Genomic DNA, 27,683 nt, shown 5'->3' with positions numbered 1-27,683 from the left:
CCCCCCCCCAGTAGGGATGACCACATAGCAATCCTTTCTCCTCCATTCTCCTCTCGGGATCTTGGGCACACACGCACTTGCCCGGCGTGAGTTTAAGCCACCGGGTCCAGGACTCAAACCACGGTCGACTACATGGGAGTCCAGTGACAGAGCCATTACGCTAACTGCTGGTCCCACGACGAGTAATTTTTGATTAGGTGCTAGATCTTGTGGATTTTACACTGTCGAAAACTAGATGTTGTTGTCTTCCTTTAAAAAGTGTTGGAGTTTATTCTGATAGGAAGCTAGTTTACTTCAAGAGCAACTTCAAGTGGTTGTGGTCTCACCAGACAGACAACATGAGGGATGGGGGAAGTGAGAAATCACGAAATCACCCCCAAGGAGGATGGCCTTCTCCTAACATTCTTTTTTTTTTTTTTTTGCTATAGGGTGCGTGAGCTTGCCAGACAGAGACAGAGAGACAGAAAGCGAGAAATCACCCCACAGGGGAGATGGCCACACCGCAATCCCTTCTCCATTCTCCTCTCGGCATCTTGGGCATGCACGCACCCGCGCCCAGTGTGAGTTTTAAGTCACTGGGTACGGGATGTGAACCACGGTCGACTACGTGGGAGTCCAGAGACATAGTCATTACGCTAACTGCTGATCCCCTCTCCTCCATTCTTCTCTTAGGATTTTGGGCATGCTTGCCCTTGCTCCCAGTGTGATTTTCAAACCATTGTTAGCCATGTGTGATCCAGCACCTTAACCTCTATGCCACCTGCTGGCCCCAAGCAGCTTGATGTTTTAAAGAATTATTTTAAAGCATTGTTAAAGTTCAGAGAAGATTTTACTCTAGGACTAATTCAGTACCACTACTGACATATAATTCTCCTAGTGTTTATAATGAATGTATCATGCATTAAGCATGCCTGATGGAAGATCTAATAATTCCAAGCTTTGAGTGAGCTCTGGGAATTGGATTTACAACTCCTTGTTATTTTTTTACATGTCACTTAACTACTAGGATATGTTCTGAGAAATGGATTCTTAGGTGAGTTTGTCATTGTGTGGACAGCACAGAGTGTACTTACACAAACCTCTAGGCATAGCCTACTACACATACAGGCTGTATGTCAATATGCCTGTATAGCATGTTACTATACTAAATACTTTAGGCAATTTTGTCTAGTTTCATTTTATTTACAACAAGAGGGCAGAAGAAGAAGTTGATGGCCTGAATTGGATCTTTTTAATAAAGACAAAGAGTAGAAAAATTAGTTTTAATGCACAGTGGGTGTTCAAATCTTGCCATTGACATTGTTAAAAGGCTAAAGGAGAAATGGGCATAAAGTTGAATGCCTCTTTTAAGAATGGGAAAGAAAAATAGCTTGTCTATCAATGTACCTGATTTGTGGCATCACAGTTTACACAGAACCTCTGTCTTTTTATTCCTGGCTCACTGTTAGCCATTGTAATGTGCTGTCTTCTCACCACGTCAACTGGGTAGAGAGTATTTCATTGCAATTGGCATGAGTAATGGTATAAATGACACTAGAAAATTGCATCTAGTTGGGGCCAGCAGGTGGCATGTTGGTTAAGGGCACTGGACTCCCTCCTGGCTGACGTTGGTTCAAGTCCTGGACCTGGTGGCTTACTTTCTCTCCACCCTCTCACTCTATCCCTCACTGGTCAAATTAAAATAAATAAATTAATTAATAAAGTTAAATAAAATAGTTATTTAAAAAAAGAAAATTATATCTAGTGAAGTTTTAGGTATATTTCTTCTTGCTTGGGTTAAATTTTAGTTTGATTTTATACTTCAATTTTAGTTTGATTTTATATACTGCAATGTTTTATAGTATCTGATTTAATGACAGTGTTTTACAGATTCTGATTTAATATTATCTAAAATTGTCTTATTTATTCTAATGACATATCTCTAGACATCAACAATTTAAAAAGCCATGAAATGAAAAGAGTAAACAAATATATTCTATCTTTTTATATTTCTCAATTACCACATGCTATTGACTAGCTTATTTTTCTGTTAAATATATCTCATTTACTGTATTGACTAACATTTTGCTGTATTGAATAATACATCTCGTTGATTTTTAAAATTGACATTACTTTGTTTCCTTTTCCTCCTTCAAGGATTTTTCTCTAACGGGAAAAATGTATTGGCATAAAACATCTCAGATGCAAACAGAACAAAGAATAGAGATAACTGTTGAGGAACTTCAAGAGGTAAAGTCTTTAATAAAAATCCTCCTCCTTCTCTATATTAGAGTAATAGTAATAGTGATAGTAATAGTAGTCTGCCTACTGTGGCTTGAACATTTATATAAAGAGTTTAATTTTTTTCTCTGTATTATTTTAGAGGTGTGTAAGCACTTCTACTCCAACACCACATTGGACATCCTGGTTCTTTTGCTCACTGCTGCTGGCTTTTATAGACCTGAACTAAGGCCCCAAACTCTTCAGAAAGAGAGAATTTTAACAACTCTTTTGGCTTAGAGACGTTGTTCCAGAAAATAATTGGAGAATTAATTAAAAATTATTGGCTTCTAAGGAAACATCACTTTGACCTGTATTTAGATAGAAGAATTATTAAAAGCATTGACCAAAAGAAAATTTTGTTGAGAAGTATGGACAGTGACAGAAGTCTGTTTCAGAAATAGTTTCCTTTTTTTCTATCATGGGCAAAAATTCTTGTGGGATTCAGAGCAATCTGGGACATAGTCCCTGTGATTGTGAAGTGTCTCCCTATGTGTAGAAGTCCACATTTACATAAAAACATTATGGCATGATGATCAGTTGATTTATCAGTGGATTGATAAAATCCTATTCTTTAGTTCCTGAAAATATCAACCCATATACATAAAATTTGAGATCGTACTTCATTTTTAAGCTAATACATCATGTTCAGAAAGTATATGGGCTGTTTTCTTTTCCTAAAAGCCATATACCCTTTAATATTAGTTACCATAAATAATAAAACTACTAGAATTCAAGATACTTCTGGTTAAGGCCATGTCTTTTTCCCATTGTCTTCTCATCACCTGCCTCAGGACCAGCACATGGTGGCTCTAATAGTCATATGATAATGGTATGTGGATAAGGCAGCTGTGAAAACTCACCATACATCTTTAAGACTCATATCTAGGGTAGTTGCCAGGAGGTGACACTATTTACTGGGAGATATCAAGACCTTTGATTTCTGAGTCTCTGTTGGTATAGTAAACCGAAAATGCAATTTCAGCTGGGCTTTGTGAAATAGAAATCCTTGTTAATAGAATATACTTGATGTAGTAGCACTCACTACATTCAGGTAAAGTATAAGTTAAGATAACATTTTGAAGAGACCATGAAAAAGGCCAACTATCAGATACCTAGCTTAGGCATTATCTTGATCACTTCAAATGAAGGTTTAAAATGTTGATTTCTTTGTAATTGTGTGGGAACCATTCTCTCAGCTTTGATACTTACAAGTAATCACAGGAGCTCTTCTGGCCACTGGCTTATCACTCTCTAGAGGTAATATCTCTTAACTTGGTATCTGGCCATGGATAAAGGATCTTCTGTGGTATCTTTCATTCCAGAAATATATTTTGTGTCCCTAATACGTACTGTGGGAAGAGTGAATGTTCATCCTACCAGTCCCTTGGACTACCAGGGAAGCCACCCCTGGTAATTCCTGGGCTGCAGGTTGCTGGTCAGCACTGGTCAGCATCTTCCCGTCTCAGAAGAGTCTGCCCTTTCTCTTTTAAAAAAATATTTATTTTATTTTACTTATTTATTATTATGATTATTATTTTGTTTTGCTATAGGGCATATGTGCTTACCAAAGAGAGACAGAGACAGAGGGAGGGAAAGTGAGAAAGCAAGTTGCCAGGTCTGGTACTCGAACCATGGTGGCCATGTGAGAGTCCAGAGCTTCATTTACCATACCACTTCTGGCCTGAGTCGGCCCTTTCTAAGTGGCATCTGGCACCTTGGCCTCAGAACATGGTGGACAGTTGTGAGTACCTCAGTGCCACAGGCAGGAGCTCTCTAATACAATTTGTTTCCTTTTAAAAAGGAACTTTAATTTTTTTTTTTTTTCTAAGAGAGATTTTTGCTATAGGGCTGTCGTGCTCTCCAGAGAGACAGCAGACAGACAGCACCCGCAGGGGGTATGGCTATGTTGCAATCCCTTCCCCGTTCTCCTCTCAGGATCCTGGGGATGCAGGCACATGTGCCCATAGTGAGTTTTAAGTCATTGGGTCTGGGACTTGAACTGCGGTCAACCATGTGGGAGTCCAGCGACATAACCATGATGCTGTCTGCTGATCCTAAAAGGAACATTTTTAATGGAATACTTTTTCTTCTTAAGTGCCCAACAGGATTTTGAAAGTTTTTTTTCTTCTGACAGAGAGACAGAGAAAAGAGACAAGAACCCTTCCTCTCACTCTGAAACAGGGTCTTCGTGTTGCAATCCACCCTCAGCCTGAACTGGCTCAGATCAAGGGCATGCATGGGTGCATGGTGTGTGTACAGGGAGATCCTGGGGTGATCCTGCAGCTCTCCCATGTGGGCTCTGCATCACAGCGTACAGTGTCATCACTGTAACACTGGCTGTCGCCCCACCATTTTGAATATAACAGTATTTGAACCATCATGGTGAGTGATTTCCTCACATGTTCACTAAGAAAAAAAAGCAATAAAAATGCCATGGAATTTGGTCATTCATTTCCTTCCTGTTATGTGCCAGGCATAATTTTAGACATGGTTTATGAAAGAAAAAAACCAGGAGGAACTTATTTAAAGAGTGGACCACTACATAAAGAGACAAAGTACACCACTACTTAATGAATGCTCTCATAGAAACCAATTACATAGTAGAAGACAAATTGAAATGAATTCTTTTCACTTATTTATTCATTGATTTATTCACAAATAACTGCAGAGTTCCTAAATTATGCCAGGTGCTTGAGATTTAGGAGAAAGTAAAGCAGAATTTCCTTTTTAAAAGTTCTCAAACTTTTCAAGTTTTGAAGCTCTCAAGCTCTTTGGCCTAAAGATGGCTTTATAATGTTAAAAATTATTTTAAAGACCCAAAAGAACTTTTACGTATATTATATCAACCAATATTTACCATATTAAAAATAAAAACGGAAAGATTTTAAGCATTTATTCATTGATTAAAATAATAATAACAATCTGTTATAATGTGTCATTTTGGTTGAAGTATATTAAATAAATCTGGTCTCATAGATTGAAAAGGGAATCATATTTTAACAGTCCTTTTATGTAGTGGACACTCTTTGTTAATGCACTAAAATGCCACAAGTGATTGTTTCTTAAAGATTAGTTGCCATGTGTAATCTGAAGCCAGATATGCGAACTTGTGTATCATTACATTAAAATCCATTGGTCTATCTTTCTCTTTGATGGAATCTTCTACCCTGTATGATTTTGTACTAAAGTACTGACTCTCTGTTTTATTTACCACTGCTTTTTCTTTTCTTTTTTTTTTATTGGAGGGATTTCTGCTATAGGGTGTGTGCGCTTGCCAGAAAGACAGACAGAGACAGAGAGACAGAAAGAGAGAAATCACCTCCCAGAGGGCATGACCACACTGCAGTCCTTTCTCCACCATTCTCCTCTTGGGATCTTGGGCACTCATGCACATGCGCCTGGTGTAAGTTTAAGCTACCGGGTCTGGGACTTAAACCACAGTTGACTACATGGGAGTCTAGTGACATAGCCATTATGCCAACTGCTGGTCCCTCACCACTGCTTTTTCATCATCAGTGCAAATTTCAACACAGTGAAAAAGAAAAATGATATTTTAATATTATATTACTTTGCTATTTTATGAAAAGGGTTTTATTAACCTCTTTTTACCAATGTCAAAAATGATGATAAGGGACCAGCAGTTAGCATAATGGCTATGTCACTGGACTCCCATGTAGTTGACCGTGGTTCGAGTCCCGGACCCAGTGGCTTAAACTCACGCCGGTCATGTGTGCGTGCGTGCCCAAGATCCCGAGAGGAGGATGGAGGAGAAGGGATTGTGGCGTGGCCATCCCCCCTGGGGGGGCGATTTCTCGCTTTCTGTCTCTCTGTCTCTCTCTGTCTGTCTGGTGAGCGCACGCGCTGGTGTAAGTTTAAGCTACCGGGTCTGGGACTTAAACCGCAGTTGACTACATGGGAGTCTAGTGACATAGCCATTATGCCAACTGCTGGTCCCTCACCACTGCTTTTTCATCATCAGTGCAAATTTCAACACAGTGAAAAAGGAAAAAAATGATGATAAAGTAATTTTAATAACTTTACCAAGATCAAATGTGTAAATTGACAGATCCAGGATTTGAATTCAGTACCATCTGGTTACAAAGCTCTTAATTGTTTCCTAATACCATCCACTAGCTTTATAAAAATATAAGCCCAAGATTAAAGTTTAATTTTACAAACTTAAATTTCAGCTGTTTCTTCTTGCATGAAAAGTAAAACTTATGTAGTATTTGTACTGGATGCTATCTTTATTTTACTAATTAGCAAATAAATGTATCAAAGAAAATACGAAGCAATTGCATTTTAAAGTTGTTGCATATGACTTAGACTTTTATATAAATTAAGCTAGCTATATTGTTTGTTAATTCAAGACAGTGAAGTTTTAATTACCAGTACCACATAATTCCAAATAATCTTAGTTTAAAATTGGGTAAAACCCAAATATAGCTATAAAGACACCATCCTTAAGACTTAACAGATACAAATATAAGACAATGGATCTTGAAGGAATACAAAACAGGTATGGGTATGATGTTTTGTGAGGATTTTTCATTTGGATTTGGGATGCATCTGGGGTGTGGATAGTCTTTCTTATGTCTCTGGGTCATTTATTCCCTGAGGATAATTTCAAATAGCATTTTTATATTCATTTTGTTATCAGATAAAAAATGATGCATAGGAACCAGCAGTTGGTGTAATGGCTATGTCGCTAGACTCCCATGTAGTCGGCCATGATTTGAGTCCTGGATCCGGTGGCTTATACTAATGCCAGGTGTTTGTGCGTGTGTGCCCAAGATCCTGAGAGGAGAAGGGAAAAGAAAGGATTGTGGCATGGCCATCCTCCCTGGGGGGTGATTTCTCGCTTTCTGTCTCTCTGTCTCTATCTTTCTGGCAAGTGTACACACCCTATAGCAAAAACCTCTCAAAAAAAAAAAAAGAATAAAAAAAGAGAATGATGCATAACTGAAAACTTCGGGAGAATTAATTAAAAAACATTGTACACTTAACTTTTCCCAACAGAGCATGGTGGAGGAGGTTCCTGAAGCTACAACAAGTATTTTTCAGATTGAACTGGAGGATGCATCTGAATGGGGAGCTTCAGAAGCAGGAAGCCTAATACTTAAACCTCAAGAAACTTCAGAAATTCAACCAGAAGAAGAACCAAGTAAACCTTTGGAAAAACAAGAGTCTGGAAGTGATTCAAAAGTAGCCAAGGAGGCACCTGTAAAGGTAAGAAACCATGTTGGAAGCAGAGTTATGAGAGTTGAGGATGTATAGGTGTGAAGAAATGGTCACGGCAAGGACCAAGGTTTGGGGTGCTCCAGGTGGGGGTGTTTCACCATGAAACAGGAGCCTGAGAAGTCAAATTCTCCATTTTACTTATTTTTTTTTTAGTGGGATTTTAGTTTCAACTCTAATTGTTGCTCCAGGAGGAGGAGACAGATTTTCAAGGAAAGAAGAAACCTCAGATCTTTTCAAAACTGACAGAGCCTTCCAGTAATTAGGAACTGGTCCAGGAAGCAGGACTAGATGAATTTTTTAGCTTTTCTCTGTTTAGGTTTATCCTCACCCCAGTCTTTTCCTATTGTAAAAATGTTTCCCAGATTAATTTTATTTATGTAACATTTTAATAATTCATATTATGTATGTATATTGTCACATCATTATCTACTTAATACTTTAATTTTTTTTTTAGAGAGATTTTTGTTATAGGGCATGTGCACTCACCATAGAGATAGAGAGATAGAAAGCAAGAAATCATCCTTGAGGGGATAGCCACGATGTAATCCTTTCTCCTCCATTCTTCTCTTGGGATCTTGAGCATGCATGCACAGATGCCTGGCATGACTTTTAAGCCATTGGGTCCAAGACTCGAACTGTGGTTGACTATGTGGGAGTCCAGCAATGTAACCATTACACCATCTGCTTGTCCCTAACACTTTAATTTAAGTCAATCACTTTTTGATTTAGTAAATATATTTATTTAAAAATAGATATATTATTATTAGAATGTTTTTTAAAAAAATGCCCCTTTTCCTTAAACCACAGTGTAACATCTGTTTATCCTTGGAGATCTCCTTAACAGGGTCAAATGGATGGCTCAGTCTTCCTGGTCAGTCCTCCTTGGGGTCTTTTCTCCCCTCCATGTTCCCCATATGTTCCTACTATGCTTTACCCAAATCAACTGGCCATTATCACTTCTTCAACTTTAGCCCAAGACTAAATTCTGACACCTGGATTTTTCCCATGACTTTCTCCTTCTCTTACCTTTCACATATAATCAATCTTCAAGGCCTAGATTGTTCTTAGACATTGCTTATGTATTTTTCCTTCTCTTTTTCAGTTTCTTCCATTCTAGTCTGGGTCCTGGTGACCTATGTTTGGATTAGTGCAGTCACCTCTTGGTTTTTCTTCATTTTGTAAGCCCTGTTTCTTGAGGTTCATCCCGTATGACACTGGCCTATTGCTCTAGAGGGAATTGTAGGCAATAAGAACCACAAGCAATGGGTGATCAGGGAACACTCGCAACAGCTTTCAGGGAGTTGGACTTACCTTGTGGTTAGTGACCAGCTGCACTGAAAATCATGCTGTCTTTCTGAAGCATGCTTTTGGAGTATGAAGTGAAACCTGCCCAGGGTAAGGGATCCTACTATTTGTTACTACTCTGTGTGAATTCTGTACTCTAGGTTGACACTTTCTAGGACTCTTTAGACTATGGCATCTGATGAAAATGTGTTAAGCTAGTGGGGATGGAGGTAGTGTTTTTATTTTTTCTTCCACCTGAACATTGGGATTTTGGAAGTAAACTGGCCATCAGAGGCAAAGGGTTAACTACTAAGTGTGTCAAAGAATGAAATGGATTTTCTGGACAGTGGCTTAATTGCTTTTGACAGAAATTTAGGTTGCTTTTTAGAAAAGTAGTGTAATTTTTTTTTTTTCAGGTTTTTGCCATAGGGTGTGTATGCTCTCCAGAGACACAGAGGGAGAGATAGAGAGAGGGAAAGTGAGTAACCACCCTCCAAGGCAGATATCCACACTGCAGTCCCTTCTCCTCCATTCTCCTCTTGGGGTTATGGGCCTGCACACACATGAGTCTGACATGATTTTAAGACTCCGTGTCCAGTACTTGAATCACGGTCAACTACGTGGAATCCAGCATCTTAACGACCATGCCACCTGCTAGACCAGAAAAGTCCTATGATGTTAATTTTGGGGGGCTTATATATCTACTGTTAAACACAAACTTTCAAAAAGTATGTGGAAAATGCAGATGAAAAAACTATGCATGGACTTCAGAATTTTTTGGGTACCAAAATAAATTTATGCTGTAATTCCATTTTCTATGAACATTTTGAAGTCCTCTAATATTCAAGAAATTATGCAAACTTATTTGTGTTTTTGTTAAAAGTAGGAGTCCTGTCCTAAGGTAATTAGAATTTATTTAGAGTTTGCCATGTGCCGGATACTTTGCGAAATGCCTCCCTATATTTTTAAAATAATGCTATGATTACCCTCATTGTATAGTTGAAAAACAATCACAGAGAATGTAAGTAGCTGCCCTAGGACAGATGTCTAGTTGAATTGTAGAGGCAGCATGTGAACTGAGCTGAAGTTGTTTAATCTGGAATCTTCATTTTTTAAAACCACTTTATGACACTACCCTTTCATAACAACAAGTAACAGATCTCTGGTTAAATCCAAGAACACACCCTTAGCTACAAAAATGACTAGGGGTAGAGTGTCCCTCTCAAAACGAAGAAGAATGCAGGTTTCTCTAACTGAAACCTTTAAGGGGAAAGGAGAATGTCTATCGAGATTTTCTGGTTTATTATTGTGGGGTACGTGGAACACATCGGAAACCAAGTCTTTAGCAAGAATTGTGTATTTACTGATTTGTGGTAACATCTCAAGATCAGTAGTTATCCATGATCCATTACCGTGCATAGGGACATTTGAGACCATAAAGTTAGTCTCTGGTATCTCTAGCACAGGAATGAGGAACAACACACTCCAGCAAGCCAGGCTTGTTTGAGGAGACAAGAACACCTTTTCTGGCATAGCCGATAAATAGAACTAGCATAGCAGTAAAGGAAGGTGCAGGACTTTAACTGCTCAGATTTGTGTTGGAGGGTCTTGTTCAGCAAAATAAAGTAGAGCCTCTGATCAGTCCTTACTTACTTACGGTTATTTCTACTGTTAGCAGCTCATTAGTATAATAAAGGTCACTAGTGCTTTGGTCTGAGTCATGACCACCAACAAAAAAGATTAAGCAGAAATAACAGTGGCCCTGTGAGGAAATGAGTGATACAACCACCAGTGAAAGGGTTGTTGAGCATCTTAAAAGGGAACATTTCAGTAAAAATATTTTACAGTAAAAGTGTAGAAAATACAGATTTGATCACCTGATCTGAGTTTCTAAATGGAAGAAAGTTTAAAAGGTGTGGATGTCCTAAATCCTCCTGAATTTTTACTAAATTAGGAGTGATCTATTGCATTCAGAATTTTAAACATATTCAAAAGATGAAAGAAGACATACACACCTAGATAAACGTTAAGTGCCATGTGACTATAACAATTATACCGAGAAGGCTGAGATCCAGAATGGGTTGAGGCCTGTGAATAATGCTAAGAACAAAAAGGTATTTTTAATGTTAGTTTTGGAACAGAGTCGGGGCAAAAAAGAAAGATATCCCTGTCATTATGGATAAATAGTGTGATGACAACAGATGACAGAGTTGCCTTAATTTATTTTTGGAAAAGGTTGATGTTTTAAATAAACAGAATATGACAAAGAGAAAAGGAAGCTGGTAAACTTGTACCTTGCTTCTCTTAAATCTGACAAGAAGAATGATCTTTAGTTTAGAAAGAAGAGAAAAACTGATAAAAGAGACTCAAAGCCCAGGATTTGGAAAAGACTTTAAGAATTAACTTAGATACCTGAGCCTGTGGGTTCAGATGGATAGATGGAAGCCTGTTGCTCCCCTGTCAGCAGCAGCTTTTAGAAGCTGCTATAGGGGGAGAGATGTTATTGTAGAAACTGGAGACTAGCATCTGCAAAAGTCTGATTTTTAAAAGAATTATGTATTTTAATTTTTTGTTTATTACTATTATTATTATATATATTTTAATTTGACCTGAGAGAAACAGAGAGAGAGTGGGAAAGTGAGAAAGCAAGCTGTCACATACAAGACTCGAACCACAGTCGCTCATGTGGGACTCCAGCATCTTAACCACCATGCCACCTGCAGGTCCCACACTCTGATTTTTTTTTTTTATGGAGAGGTTTTTGCTATAGGGGGCATGCACTCTCCAGACAGACAGAGAGAGACAGACAGAAAGTGAGAAATCACCCCCCAGGGGGGATGGCCACACTGCAATCCCTTCTCCTCCATTCTCCTGTCAGGATCTTGGACATGCACGCACATGAGCCCGGCGTAAGTTTTTAAGCCACCAGGTCCAGGACACGAACCGCAGTTGACTACATGGGAGTCCAGCGACATAGCCATTAGCTAACTGCTGGTCCCTGACTTTATTTATTTATTTATTTTTTAAGGGTAAGTGTTGTGATTTCTTTTACCTTTTTTTTTTAAGAGATATTTTTGTTATAGGGCATGTGCACTCATCAGCGGCATAGAGGTGAGACAGAGCAGAGACAGAAAGTGAGACGTCACCCTCCAGTGGGGATGGCTACACTGTAATCCCTTCTTCTCCATTCTCCTCCCAGGACCTTGGGTGCGCATGCACATGTGCCCAGTGTGAGTTTGAAGCTACCAGGTCTAGGACTTGAACCGTGGTCAGCCATATGGGAGTCCAGCGATGTAACCGCTATGCCATTTGCTGGCCCCAAGTATTGTAATGTCTGAAATCCATGTATTGATCTTGGACACAACTCTGGATTGCTTAAATGACCCATTAAGGGAATTGTGTTTGAACATTTATGAAAGAAAGCAATAATCACTCAGAGCATAGGTCCCCTAAGGACATGTCACAGAAAACAAACCTCATTTCTTTGCCTAGAATTACCAGATTGGACATTGTAACAATGGCAGACGTAGTGTCAACAAAGCAGTATCATGGGAAGAGCACAGGCTTTGGAGCTAGACTTCACAGAGTGAATGCTCTCCATGCACTTTTACACTTATATGCTTGTGTTATAAAATGAAGTCAATGACAATGCCTATCTCATGTTGTTGTTAGGATTTTATGTAGATTCCGTGGTATAAAGACTTAGAACAATGCTTGGCACAGAGAAAACTCCATAAATATTAGTTACTGCTATTATCATCAGAATTATCAGCAATCCACTTATGAAAGCTTTTTAATAGTTTTGTAGATGAGATTGTGGTCAGGTGAACTGCCAGATGGATTTCTAATTAGTTATAAAAAGGATGCATAATTAGTTTGTGAAAGTCCCTAATAGACTGTGTTCAATTCGATGTATTTTCTAATAATCAGGATGAAAATATGAAGACTTGCCAATTTGTTTTGCAGATAGCATCCAAAATATGACTGTAAGATTTGATTGATCAGTCAGACCTCAGATAAAGTCTAATTGGGATAAATGTATATTTATGGTCCTGCCTTTGAGTCCATCGTGTGTAGATATGAAATAATAGAACATAAAAGAAAATGTGTAAGACTTCAGGGTTTTCAGGCTATAATGTACTTTCTTCTTGATAGGATGCCACATGCAATCACAGTTTGCATTTATTGAAAAATATCATAAAATAGGACCATCTTTGTCCTGTCTGATCTGATCATATCACCTGAAATATTGTGTTCAAACTTGGGTGTCCATCCTTAGGAGGGAGTCTGAAAAATTAGATACTGGATGAGAGTACTCAAGATGACAAAGAACAGTATTTCAAAATCATGTCGTGTAAGGTAGAGTGAAAGGAATTGGGGATGTTTATGAGGGAAAAGTAGGTCCAGTGAAGCCCATTATATGTATGTATGTATATATTCAGGCTTTTGCCATAGGGTACATGTGCTTGCCAGAGAGACAGAGTGAGGGAAAGTGAGAAATCACTCTCCAAGAGAGATGACCATGCCACAGTCTTTTCTCCATTCTCCTCCTGGGATTTAGGGCACACAAGCACACAGGCCCAGTGTGATTTTCAAGCTGCCAGATCCAGAACTCCACTGCTGTTGACCACATGAAAGTCCAGTACTTTAATCACCATGCTACCTCTTGGCCCTGCCAACTGTATTTAAATATTTAACTGTCTGCCACATGGAAGAGAGCTGGGTTGTGCCTATATGGTTTCTGAAGTTTGAATTGAGGCTGATGGATGAAAATTGTTAGGCTCCATGATTAGGAAACAGAATTTCAAACAACTGGAAGAATGTGGGAAGGAAAATATCCAAGTTTCTGTTCCTGACAAAATATCCAAATTCTTTCTTCCTAACCATTTCAAACCAGACAATACACATGTGCTGGAGATACTGTAGAGAAGATTCAAACACTGACTGGATGGTGAAACGGAATGCTCTACACGCCTTACCTTTCTTATTTGTCATCATTTCTTTATCCAAAAAAATGGTAGTAGCTCTCTCCTTAATATAGTTTTAAGCCCCAAGTCCTTACCTAATAAATAAGAACTTTTCTTCATTTGGTCATTTCCTACTTATTCAACCATATCTCTCTGTTTATCCTAAGAAAGTCTTCTCTGATTCCTTCTTTATTCTCAACAACAACAACAAAAAAATGCAGAATAAGTCCAGCCCCATCACATGGTGGTTAAGGGAGCTGGATTCCATATGGCCAACTCCAGTTTGAATCCAGGTCATGGTGACTTGAAAAACATGATAGTTGTATTTGTGTGCATGCTCCAAATCCCAGTAGGTTGGAAAAATAGAAAAGAAGGGATTGTACTGTGACTACACCCCCTTATGAAGTGCTTTCTCCCTCTCCTGTCTCTCTGTCTCTCACTCAAAAGAAAAAAACAAAATAAAAACAAAAAAACAAAAAAAAGAAAGAAAAATACAGAGCAATACATAGGAAACAATATTTTTACATGAATAATTATCATGAATTCTGCAAATTTTCTGGGACATCTAGGTAACAATACTCCTAATACAATTTTCACAATTATTTATGAGACAATGTGCTTGCCAAGCTAAGCAATGGTAATAGAAGTATAGCTATAAGAAGTATAAATTGAGGGACCAGCAGTTAGCGTAATGGCTATGTCGCTGGATTCCCATGTAGCCGACCGCGGTTCGCGTCCCGGACCCAGCGGCTTAAACTCACACTGGGTACATGTGTGTGCGTGCCCAAGATCCCGAGAGGAGAATGGAGGAGAAGGGATTGAGTCGTGGCCATCCTCCATGGGGGGTGATTTCTCGCTTTCTGTCTCTCTCTGTCTCTCTCTGTCTGTCTGGCGAGTGCACGCGCCCTATAGCAAAAAACTCTCAAAAAAATAAATAGAAGAAGTATAAATTGATAAATATTGCTCAAAATGCAAGGACACTTCAAACAGTTTATGGGAAATGTAATTAAAGTTTATTTTATAATTAAAGTTTATGTAATTACAAGTTTATTTTGGTACATGCAGGCACAGTTTTCCATAATATGCCTTTTCATGAACTTTTTGAAGACCCTTGTAGTTATTTAAAACAGTTCTTTCAGCTTGTGTTTATTACCACTAGTAATACTAGATGTTAAGAAACTAAAGGGTAAGTTCTATGGAAAATATGAATCAAGAATAGGTTTATGGAAGGAAAAGTCTTATGTTTCTTTTTAAATAATTTTAAGGTAATAGATAAAATATAAATAAATATGGTATTCATATTTTTATTACTATAAAGAGATATATGTACATTTACAAAATTTTTACTATTTATTTATTTATTTATTTTTAATTTGACCAGAGTGAGACAAAGAGAGAAAGCAAGCCATCATGTCTAGAACTCAAACCATGATCTGCCATGTGGGAGTCCAGTGCCTTAAACACTACACCACCTGCTAGCCCCAGTGTACGTATAGTTTTCAGGGTGGATTTAGAGAAAATATCAACTCACCTTCAGGATTTATATTCTGTTATAAAATATACAGAGCAATCAGAATTTTAAAAATGAAATACACCATTAAATATGAGAAAAAGATCTCATTTTAATGTTATGTCTTCCCTGAACAATGTATCTTTTTTCTTAAGGTGAAGTCATCAGAATTCTTACATGTCATAGGAAAAGAAATTAAGCAAATACAAAGAAGTAAATTAGAAACTCTACCACAGAGACCAAGAAAGTCTTTAAAACCCCCTTGGGATCCAAATCTACAGAAAAAGTAACTTCTTTTAAATTTACAAATTTTACTATAGAAGATAACTTATTCAGTAGCATTAATACGTGAAGATGTATTTTCAAAAGCAAAACTAAATGTTTTAGAAACTTAAATAGCCATTTCTATATGAGATCCTAGTTAAACCTTGCCATAAGAAAAGTGGGTGGCAGATTTTACAGTTAGGATATATGTGGTACTATACTCCATGTTTTATTTTTTTTAAACATTTAAACTTTTTTTATTTGCTTATCTATTTATTTGTTGTGATTTTCAAGCCAGTGGGGCTTGGACTTGAACTGTGGTCGGCCATGTGAAAAATCTAGTGTTTCAACCACCATGGCACCTGCTGGCCCTACTCCATGCTTTTTTTCTTTTCTATCTGGACAAATGTACTTTAATGGTGCAATGGTAGCTAGAATAAAATAAGACTAAAGAAAATTAAATGTTAATATGTTAGATTTGATATTTTTGTTCACTGTAGTTCTTGATCTGGATTAGGTAGTTACTATATTGGTTAGTTTCGTTATGGTAAAACAAAAGACAACACAAAACGCCCATAAGCCAATCTGGTAATTTAGATGGATTTTTTTCTGCTTTATTTTATGTTTTATCCTCCTGTGTGTATTTTTAATGGAGTTTCCTATTACACAGGCATTCAACAATTTTGAACGAGAGTGTGAAAATGAAATTTTGATTAAGGTTTGCCTTTTGCCATTCATCTTGTTGAAACCCTGATTTGTTTTTCTTTATTTCACCACTAGGTTTTTAATGGGCTGGTTTATCCTAGACGTTTTTTCATTTAACTCTTTACGGGGATTTCAAGAAGCTTTAATTATTAGCTTTTGTTGTTGCTTAGGGCACTGAAAGGCGTGTTGGACATGGAAGACCACCTTTTTATGACCAGCCTAAACTTTGTAAATGGATATTACGCACAATTTAGTAGCTGAGAATAGCCTCATGGGAAAAGAATTCCAAAGTTTATGAAACAGTCAAATTGGCATTTAAGTGACCCTGTACATGCCATTGCTTATCTGCATTGCTTAAAACTCATTTAGTTAGCAAGATTATGTATTAAAACAAACAGTGAGAGCAGACAACAAGTATTTTACCTTCAATAAATAGTTACTGTCAGATTATCAATGAAGCAGAAACTTCTTGATTTTTTTTCTTAAAAAAACCTTGCATTTAGTGCATTAAGCAAAGTAGAATGGCCACACACAGCGCCAGAGTCTTTTCTTTTTTATGTCTTAGTGTTTCAAAGAATGACAAATAGTCCTTTTTAAGGAGAGTGTACTATAAAAACACACAGATCTTCTTGAGCATGCCAAAAATATTTGTAGATCTTATTGATATATATGGTACTGTTGCAATGATTTGAAACCAAAATTAGTAATTTCTATTAAAGAGAAATAAGAATGAGACCCAGAAGGATAAAAATCTAGTACTTAAAAAAATTGTGTAATAAAAGAGAATCTTGGGAAAATGTTTCTGAAAGCCTTTTTATTCACTGTTTTCTCCCCTTTAGTTTCTTACCTAACTTTTCTCACCCCTGACTAGCCCACAATTAAAAAAAAAAATTTAATTCTTCCATCCATTGCAACATTTTGTTATTTAACTCTATAACCAAGGGAGATTTGCTTGCTGATCTTTGTGGGAACATACGAGTTAGGTTGGTTATAATGGCTTTCTTAAGAAAAATCAAAATCAGCAATGTCATCTCAAACACATTCCTCTAGCTATGATGTGTCCCAGGAAGAATGTTGATTGTAGGTGAGTTTGATATCAGAGTTCGAGCTTGGTATCAGAGCTCACCTTTTTCTCTTTACTCTTTCTTTTCTCTCTCTCTCTCTCTCTTAAAGCTCTTTCTTAGGAACTCAGAGTGGTTAGGAGCCATGGCTTTCTGGGCACCTCTTCCCCTGTCTACTGGATCTCTTTGTCTCGGGCATTTCAAATGCTTTAGATTTACCTCTCTTTTCCTCTCTCTCTTAAACGTGAACAGATTTCATGTCATGTTATTATTGGGCCTATGATGTTTTAGGAAATGCCATAAAACACTCTCTAGTAATGATTTAATAATATGCACACTGTACCTAGCAATGGGTTAGATGCCGTGCAGTGCAAATTAATTTAAAAATTATTACGAAAAAGAAGTATTTATTGACAGACTTTCACAGTTGGGGGATGATTTATGTTATTTTTAATCAGTTCTTTTACAAGTTAAGTTAGGGATTTTTATTCTTATTATTCAGAAGACTTTCAGAGAAGCCAGTAATACAGTTTGCAAGTGTTAGAACTGAGATTCTGATCCAAGTCTAGCCAATTGCGAAGTCTGTATCGTTTTTACTATACTACTGCCTGAGGTAGCTCCAGACACATGAAGCAGTGAGTGGACAAAACAGCATTAACCCACTAGAGAAAGGGTCAACTGGGTGGCACAAGATAAGGGCAACTTATGAAAAGAGACACTTTTTCTTGAGAGATTTTTGCTATAGGGTACTTGTGCTTACTGAAGAAACAGAGAGACAGAGAGCACGAAATCACCCCCCTAGTGGGGATGGGCACATCACAATCTCTTCTCCTTCATTCTCTTCTCAGGACTTTGGGCATGCATGCCCAGTATGAGTTTTAAGTTGTCGGATCTGGGACTCGAACCGTGGTCGACTATGTGGGAGTCCAGCAATGTAACCATTATGCCATTTGCTGGTCCTGAAAAGAGACAATTATAAGAAAGAAAAAATAAAAACTTTGCAGCGATGTCTCTCTTGAGATATTGCTTGAAGGATGTTCGGACATAGGCAAAGGAGTAGACAGCACTCCATCCCTAACCAAAGGAACTAATAGGTCTAGTCCTGTGATTTGTCCTGGATAGGAACTAACTTGACATTGCCATGGAGAAACTAACTTAACTTGCTTATGACTAAGTGCAAGTTTTAAATAGGATTTGAACAGAGGCAGTCTACACTCTTAAGCACTATACTAGAAGTGAGGCAAGATCCTAGAAACCTGGAAACTTAGAGGAAGTTAGACAGACACAGTAAGCAATGAAGGACTTTAGTGCTAGGTACAGACATACTTAAAGACCAATTTGGTAGAGTTTTGCAGAGGGGAAGAGTCAGAGGGTGCAGTACTCAACCTAATTGGCAGACCTTCGCCTATGCACCTCAGGTTAAGGGACTTGGACTGAAGAATGCTAGCAGTAAGGATCGAGAAGGAGCACACCTGAACACCCTACACAGAGGAGAAACTTAATTTTATGTTGAATATGTAGGCGAAGGACAAGGCATCCAAGATGTTTTGTCTGACTTGATTTGATGAAAAAGTATTTGGCTAATATAAAAGTATAGCTTAGACTATACTCTCAGGGAGGTGGGAATGGAGTAGTATTGAGTAAAGTCTGCTCCCACTTAGTCGTCATGAGTAGACCCAATAGAAATAGGCACTACACAGCCTAATGTAGCTCATAACACTGTGGTTGGATCCCAGTAGCCACCCATGAATTTTGTAACCTAGCCAAATAAACCTGCTCCAAAATAAGGATGATAGCAGCTCCTGTATAGGTTCACTGTGGGTGTGAAAGAGGACACACAGCACTTAGCACAGGACATGGCACACTGATGCACAATAAGTATTTGTTCATTGATTGGTAAGTGACCCTGGGAATAAAGAAAGAAGATCTCCATGCCCTCGTTCCTCCTCAGGGAAGTCAGAAGAGAGGCAAGTTCCAGCAAAATGGGTAGGAAGATGCCACACTGACTTAGACCTAGGGTTCCCTTGATGCTTGTTAAAGGCTAATCTACTATATTGTTTTCCTTCTTGAGGGACAGATGTTAGCATTTGAGTAGAGTAGCAGAGGAATAATTTCTGACAGCTGGATTGGGTGTCCCTGGACAGAACTACAGAATTCAGGGGAGAAAAGGTTAGGGGTGGAATGATAATGAGTTTGCTTGTAGAACCTGTTGATTCTGAGGTGTCTGAAAGACAACATAGGCAGTTGGTTATGAGTCTGAAGCTCTGGACAAGGGCTTGAGATTGTGATATTAAATCTGGTGTATAAATTATCATTATAATTTTAAATCTAATGTTCTACATTTAGATATCCTTTTTTAGAGCCTGAACTAAAGTCCTAATATGAAGTTATTTTATATCTAAAGATCACAAAATGATAGAAGATGCTCAGTCTGTTTTTTCTGTTGCAGAATTCCAAAAGACCACCTCACACCTCATCATCATGATCTGTGCGCCACCATCCCAGCCCAAGGGCTGCCACTTGACTTGCACCTGGCCTCTCGCGTGTATCACACTGCCGACAAGAGAGGCCACAACACCCTCCTTGAAGTACTTGGAACATCTTTCTTAGATGACTGCATTATAGACGAAGAGCAAAGAGACAAGTAAGAGTTCCACTGTTGATTTTGTTTTAAACTAGATGCAAATGATCAAAGATTCTACCTCTAGGTTTTAAGTTTTGAAGACTAGATTCTGTTTGTGGCCATTAGAGAGGGGCAGTTTGTGTTCTTTTCCATTGCTTTTCCAGGACCTACTTAGTCTAGGTCAGCATCCCTGCTTCTTGACAGTAGTGACAACAACCAAACCCCGTCATCAGGTAGGTTAGTAGTCTAGTTCTCAAAGAATTTTATATACATTCTCATTTTTTTTTCTGTAATGATTCTGGAATACAGATGTGAAAATGGAAGCTCCTAAAACTTAAGAAATTTAGTTTAATTTAATTCTACATTTCTAGAATTAAAAAAACAATAGGTCCAGCAGGTGGTATGGGATGGTGTGGTGGTTAATGCACTGGATTCCCACCTGGCTGACCATAGTTCAAGCCCTGGACCTGGTAACTTGAAAATCAAGCTGGGCAAATGTGTGCCTCCAAAATCCTGAGAGGAGAATGGAGGGGAAGGGATTGTGGCGTGACCATCTTTTTTAGGAGATGATTTCTCATGTGTGTGTGTCTCTCTCTGGTGAGTACCCATGCTCTATGACAAAAAATCTTAAAAACAAAACCAAAAATGCATACTTAGTACATAAACCAAGTCTTGTGAACTAGATTTAATCTTTGAGCATACTTGAGTCCAGGGATCTTGTCCAAAAGTCGTCTCTGGGAGTTCATCCCACTTCTATGTGTTTCTCTTTGCTTTGAAATTTGCATGTTCTTTGATAAAGAGTTTAAAGATGACAGGAGAGAAAAGGAAAAGGAGATAACATTTATGTAGAGGAATATTCTAAGCACTGTGCTTTGTGCTTTCCATATGTTTCCTTATTAGAATTCAGGTGTGCCTAACTCAGTTTTTCTCAACATCCCCTTAAAGAAACTTTTAAGACTTTTTACCTTAATCATCTCTCTAGATTAAATTTTAGTACCCCCAACACTGTGTATCTGTCTTTGGTAGTATATGTACATCTGTGCTTTATACATAAAAAGAGTAAACTTTTATCACCCCACCCTCCACCCCACGAAAGTACCAGTTTTCATCCCCTAGGGAGTGATAGCATCTGTCCTTTGAGAATGCAAGCTCTAGAATCTCTTATCTTTCAGAAGTAGCAGGTAGGAATCCTAAAAAGCCATCTACCACACATGTTAAGAATATTGAAAATATTAAATATATTAGACTGAAACTTTTTCAATATTATATTTTAAGTAGATATTTGAGAATAATATGTTAAAAATCACCCTTTTTTGTACAGAATTATTTTATTTACTTTATTTATTTATTTTAATTTGACCAGAGAGAGAGAGAGAGAGAAAGAAAGTGAGAAAGCAAGCCTTTAGATCTGGGACTCGAACCTCGATCAACCATGTGGGAGTCCAGTGCACTTAACCACCACAGCATCTGCCAGTCCCTAAAAGATCACTCTTAAATATACTATAAAAAATTATTAGTAACTTATCCACGCTTTTCATTATATATTCTGAACCAGTTTCCTCAAACTTGATGTTTAGTAAAAATTAGAACAGTCTACTTGCATTTTTCTGTGTTATGAAATCACCTGGTTTTCAGTATTTAATAATAACAATGAATGACAATCTGAATTCCTAAAAGGAGGACATTCTCATGATTTTTTTCTATTCAGGCAAATTTTTTTTGGATTTATTTGCTAATTATAATTTTATACATCTATAGTCTTTTAGTTTTAATTATGTCCATGTTTGGTAAATTTTTGAAAAAAATTTACATGAAGAATTTTGGAATTTCACAGTGGCTCCAGTGTCTCTGGTAGATATGACAGACTTTTTTATTTTTGTTTTTAGTTTTTTTTTTTTTCCTGTAGGACTCATGTGCTTGCCATAGAGAGAGAGAGAGAGAGAGAGAGAGAGAGAGAGAGAGAGCCAAAGAGAGAGGGAAAGTAAAAAATTACTCCCTAGGGTATGACTGCATTGCAGTCTCCTCTCCTCCATTCTCTTCTCTTGATTTTGGGTGCACATGAATATGTGCCCACTGTGTTTTTCACGCTACTGGGTCCAGGACTTGAACTGCAGAGTCAGTTTATGTGGCATCCAGCACTTTAACCACTATACCATCTGTTGGCCCTGGAATGTCTTTTAAAAGCCAAGAGCTAGGAATAGAAAATTGAAATAAAAAAATAATAATACATAAAAGGAAAATAAAACATAAACATAATCTGGTAGCCATGAAACTATACTGTTTTGACCCATTTCTATTAGCACTCTGCAACCAGGCATCTTTCTGAGGTCCTACAATTACTATTATTCGTGTGAAGTCTTAAAAATGCTGTTTTTTTTTTTCCAATTGAAAAAATTTTTTCTTCAAGTAGACCTCACTTTCTTTTTCTGAGAGAGTCAATAAACGTTCTATTTGATGATGATAATTCTTGGCAATTTGTTCATAAGTACCAAATAAGAAGTTAATTTAAGTACTGAATATTTAATTCTCTAGCATCCATCTCTTGAGGATTACCTTGCTAAACATAGCTTAACCTTTTCAAAATATATCTGTCTGCTTTTCTACAAGTTCAGAGAAATGTATAATTTTTTTTCTGCACTAATAAGTATTCTCAAGAAAGGTAATTGTAAACACAAAATGAATACCCTTTCACTAGGTGGCTTTTTGCTTTTTTCTGTGCAATGACAAGCTAGCTTCAAAGCACAATAATACTTGTGATTATGTAATCTTAATGCTTTACTAATTCTGCTTCTAGTACCTGCTACTTGTGCCAAACACCAAGAATGCTTTAGTAGAATTGTGAAGGTCTATACTTCAGTTTATTTGAAATAGCAGTGTACCATTCAGACTTATGCTTAGTTTCTTAAACAGCAATTTTGACAAAAACTATAAAAATATTTTATATGTACCGTTTTTGCTTTGAAAATGATTTCTATATTGGGTAGAGAAGTTTATAGACATTTAGTTAGACTCTTTGGTAAAAAATTATAGATTTAAGGTTTTCAAATAGGGGAAATCATTAAAAGTGTTTGAACACTTAGGTTAGTGTCCACAGTTTAGTGAACAGCCTTCCAGATATCTCTTGTGTATGTTTATGTCTAAGCCGTATGTGGCATTCTATAACCTGAGTTTTTCACTCATGGCTATATGTGAGCATTTGAATTATTTCATGATAGTTACTAATTTAACCAATGTGCAGTGACACAGTCTATGGCAATTTCTGACACAGTTCTTTACACTTTTCCAAATTAGTAATTGTCAATTTTCCTGATTTTGTTGTTTTAAGTCACATATGCGAGAGAGAGAGAGAGAGAGAGAGAAATTAATGCTTCTCCTCTGTTCTCCTCTTGGGATTTTGGACATGCACACAGGGCCCCCAGTGCATTTCTCAAGCTGCTGATCAAGGACCTGAACCACACAGTTGACCATATGGGATCTAGTTGCCTTAACCCCCATGCTGGCCCCCAAAGTCTTTTTTTGGGGTAGCAAGTAGAGAGAGATGGGGGGGGAGAGAGAGAAGTCCAGTGGGGCATGGTCATACTGCAATCTCTTCTTTGCTCCATCCTGTTGGGATTTTCACATGCTGGTGTGTTTTTCTCCATCCTGTTGGAATGCTCACATGCTGGTGTGTTTTTCAAGCTTCCAAGGCTGGGATCTGAACTGTGGTCAGCTAAGCAGGATCTGCAGATCTTAACCATTAGGCTATGAAACAAGCCCAACATGATCTTTTTTTTTTTTATAAAAAAAACCCCTCATTATGTTGTAAACATCTTTCTATGTCCAAAAATACAGATATGGGGCCAGCAGATACCCTGGACTCCCACAAGGCTGACTGTGGTTCATGTCCCAGACTTGAAAATCGCACTGGAATGTATTCATGTGTGCCCAAAATCCCAAGAGGAGGATGGAGAAGGGATTATAGAGTGGTCATCCCCTCTGGGGGACGATTTCTTACTTTCTCTCTCTCTTTCCTATGAGGGATGTGCCCTATGACAAAAATAAAAATAAAAAAAAAGGAAATATAGATCTGAATAATTATTTAAATCAATCAGCAGATGTTTTGTGTCGGTTGGCATAGAGGTAAGCACCAGGGAAGCATGTACATATAAGGGAAACATGTCCCTGCCCTCAGAGAACCTGGGGACTAGTGGAAAGAAGCATGGGGAATTACTTACTGTTAATGTGGCAGTTAGTATGGAAATGCATAGGGTGTGCTCTGGAAACTAAAAAGAGCCCTTGATCATCTGGGAAGGTTTGAGAAAATGATATTTAAATTGAAACCCAAATTAATGTAAGATAGCTTTAGGATAACTTTGAGAGCCCTTGCTGTGGATAGTTGGAACCTATCTGAGAATCTGGAAAGAGTATAGTATTAGAGAACAGCAAGGGCAGTGATACAGTCGAGGGTGGAGAGGAGGTAGGAGTCAGAGCACATAGGTTTTTCTAAGAGATACCCTGTTAGGTCTATGTGAGAGCATAAGTGTGAGGATTTGGGGGAGGGATTCCTGACCACAGTGCATGGGGAAAACATTGATTTTAAGGAAGAACAGCATGATTAGATTTGCCTTACGATAATCACAGTCTTGGTTATGACTTCTCAGTAGTATTTGGCACAGGTGATCACTTGCTCTTTCTTAAATCATTTTTCTCCCTTGACTTTAGTGACCATGCCCGTTCCTGGTTCTCCTCCCACTTTCCTGGCTATGCTTTCTCAGTTTCTTTTCCTGGTGTCTCTTCTCTCTTGACATCTCTACCTCTGAGTGCCAGGATTTATCTTGGGACCTCATTTCTCCTAAATGTAAACTCTCAAGGTGCAGCAGTTGTAACACGCTGTTTAAGAGAAGTTGGCGCCAAGTGGGACATCATGGGTTTAGTTCCGGGGTCAACCTGTACATTCTGAGTGTGTGCACACGTGATCTGGGCTGGCTGGGAGAGCTGGGAGCAGGGGATTATGGGTGTGAGTCTCCGTTGGGAGTGCTTGTCTTTCGTCTTTCTCTCTCTTTCTTTCTGACACTATCATGAAAGGAATAAACTTAGAAACAACAAGAACAACAACAAAGAATGAGGTAGTGCTCTTTGTTTTAAAAAGAGAAGCAATATGCAATTATATAAAACTTGTTTGTGTGTAAAAAATTTCAAGAAACTGTTAACTGTGGCCCTCCCATTTTCATTGTAGAGTGTATAATAAATCCATAAAAAGTGAAACTCTACAATATCTTCTTTTTTGCTTAATTTATAGGTATGTTTTTGCCCTTTCTTTCATTTTAATCTTTCTTTTTGTTTGTTTTGGAGAGGTTTTTTGCTTTAGGACGTCTGCACTCGCCAGACAGACAGAGAGAGACATAGAGACAGAAAGCGAGAAATCACCCCCCCCAGGGGGGATGGCAATGCCGCAATCCCTTCTCCTCCATTCTCCTCTTGGGATCTTGGGCACACACGCACACGCGCCCAGTGTGAGTTTTAAGCCACCGGGTCCGGGATGTGACCTGCGGTCGATTATGTGGGAGTCCAGCGACATAGCCATTACGCTAACTGCTGGTTCCCTCATTTTAATATTTTTCAGTTGTGTCATGTGTAGACTGCATTGACGTGAATCTTTCTGAGCTAATCATATAAGTGCAGTTATCCCATATTCATTTACTTTTATTATACCAAGTCTTGCTCATTTCCTGTTACAAGCTATCATATTTGCCAATATCTTTTCTGTTTTTTTGCTTGTTTATATTATTATTTGATACCTGATAGAAATCTGAAGCTCACCAATGTTTTTATTTTATTTGCCTGTGATCTGTTTCTTGACTCCTAGATGCTTATAGGGTTTTATGTTCTGCTTTAAATTAAACAATTTCACTAACATATCTTTGGGAGTAGATTCCTTTATTCATTCATCCATCCTGAGAGAGAGATAGCCAAATAGGAATAAGATCCTTTCTTGAAGCACTATTTTATTTAGCTTTATTTATTTATGTTTAATTTGACCAGAGAGGGCCAGAGTGAGAGAATGAGATAAAATGTGAGAGAGAGAGGGAAAGTGAGAAAACAAGCTGCCAGGTCCAGAACTTGAACTGTGGTAACCCACATGGGAGTCCAGTGCCCTTAACCACCCTGGCACCTGCCGGCCCCGCCACATAGGGTCTTTATTTCCTTTCAACATGGGTGTCTTGGGATACCCATGACCTCACTTACCATCCCCCATTTCCCATGTTATCTGCCATTCCTCAATGATCAAGCTAATCCTAGCCCCAACCACACCCTTTCCTTGGCCTCATTCATATCTTGCTGCATAATTTAGTCAACAACCTAAGGCTGTTACACTGGAGTTTAAGACAGCCTTTGTTTGCGGTCTAACTGGTGATATGTGTAACTGCAGCACATGCATGAGAGCTATAGGAGACTTTACCATTAAGCCTCTTATACTGAAGAAACTGACACAGAATTTTGCACCAAGAAACTGACACAGAATTTTGCACCCCAAAGGAAAGTAGATGGCAGAGTTAGAACTAGAATCAGTAATAACCTTGGTTAGATTTCTGTTATATTCACTTCAAACAAATAGCTCTACGGGCAAGCTGGGTGACATAGTGGTTAGGGCAGCTGGATCTCACATGGCTGACTGCATGGTTGAGACCCAGACTGACAGCTTGAAAAACATGATGGGTATGTACATGCATGCTCAAAATATCAACAGGAGAATGGAGGAGAAGGAAGAGTAGTACGGTCATCCCCCAGGGGCTGTTTTCTCATTTTGTCTCTTCCTCTCTTCTTATCTCCCTCTCTGTCTCTCTCTGTTGAGCACACGTGCTCTATGGCAAATCAAAACCAAAAAAAAAACCAAAACAGTCCTAGCAGTATGCCTTAAGTATGTGTGTGTATGTGTGTATTATATATATATTTTAAATTTATTTATTTTACATTCATTCACAGAATATCATCATAGCAAACAATATGCAATTTCCTATCCAGAATACACTGTACAGTGGCATACTCATACATGTTATTGTCAACAAATAATTTTCCATTTCTTGTTTCTTATATATATATGTGTGTGTGTGTGTGTGTGTGTGTAGAGATATGTATTTATATATATATAAATATATCTGTATGTATTTATATATATATTTATATTTATATTCCTCTCCCCCATTTCTCACCCTCTGCCCTTTCTTACCCTCCTCCCACACTGTCTCTGGTATTTGAATATTTTAAGTTGCTTTCCATTCCTTTTATCCCCCACATTTTATTGATTCACAAAATATCTTAATTACTCTACTTTGAATAGCAAGTTCAGCTGATATATACGTATCTGCGAACACATGTTTGACTTTAGGCATGAAACTCTGTGAGTAGAATGAATAAGCTATATAGTAGCACCTAGTGGAGGCTATATAGCTTACTGTGGTCATTAAATAGGTATTTTACATTATTTTTTAATTTCAAGAAAGGTAGTTTTGGGAACCAGCAGTTAGCGTAATGGCTATGTCACTGGACTCCCACGTAGTCGACAGCAGTTCGCGTCCCGGACCCGGTGGCTTAAAACTCACTCCGGGTGTGTGTGCGTGTGTGCCCAAGATCCCGAGAGGAGAATGGAGGAGAAGGGATTGCGGCATGACCATCCCCCCTGGGGGGTGATTTCTCGCTTTCTGCCTCTATGTCTTTCTCTGTCTGTCTGGCGAGCACACGCGCCCTATAGCGAAAATCTCTCAAAAAAAAAAAAAAAGAAAGAAAGG

The 27,683-nt window shown here is 38.1% G+C and overlaps 1 protein-coding gene across 1 annotated transcript in view; it reads left to right on the top strand.

The window, feature by feature from the left end:
• Positions 1–27,683, top strand: part of TTC6 (tetratricopeptide repeat domain 6) — a 210,944-nt gene that overhangs the window by 88,064 nt on the left and 95,197 nt on the right. Inside the window, exons 5-8 of the mRNA XM_006152364.3 lie at positions 2,137–2,229; positions 7,282–7,491; positions 15,420–15,550; positions 19,744–19,938. Coding sequence (XP_006152426.2) covers positions 2,137–2,229; positions 7,282–7,491; positions 15,420–15,550; positions 19,744–19,938 — 629 coding nt within the window. The remainder of the gene's footprint in view (positions 1–2,136; positions 2,230–7,281; positions 7,492–15,419; positions 15,551–19,743; positions 19,939–27,683) is intronic.

The sequence above is a fragment of the Tupaia chinensis genome, unplaced genomic scaffold, assembly GCF_000334495.1.
Source record: "Tupaia chinensis unplaced genomic scaffold, TupChi_1.0 Scaffold000350_1, whole genome shotgun sequence".
Taxonomy (NCBI): domain Eukaryota; kingdom Metazoa; phylum Chordata; class Mammalia; order Scandentia; family Tupaiidae; genus Tupaia; species Tupaia belangeri.
This window is presented reverse-complemented; position numbering and strand designations above follow the sequence as displayed.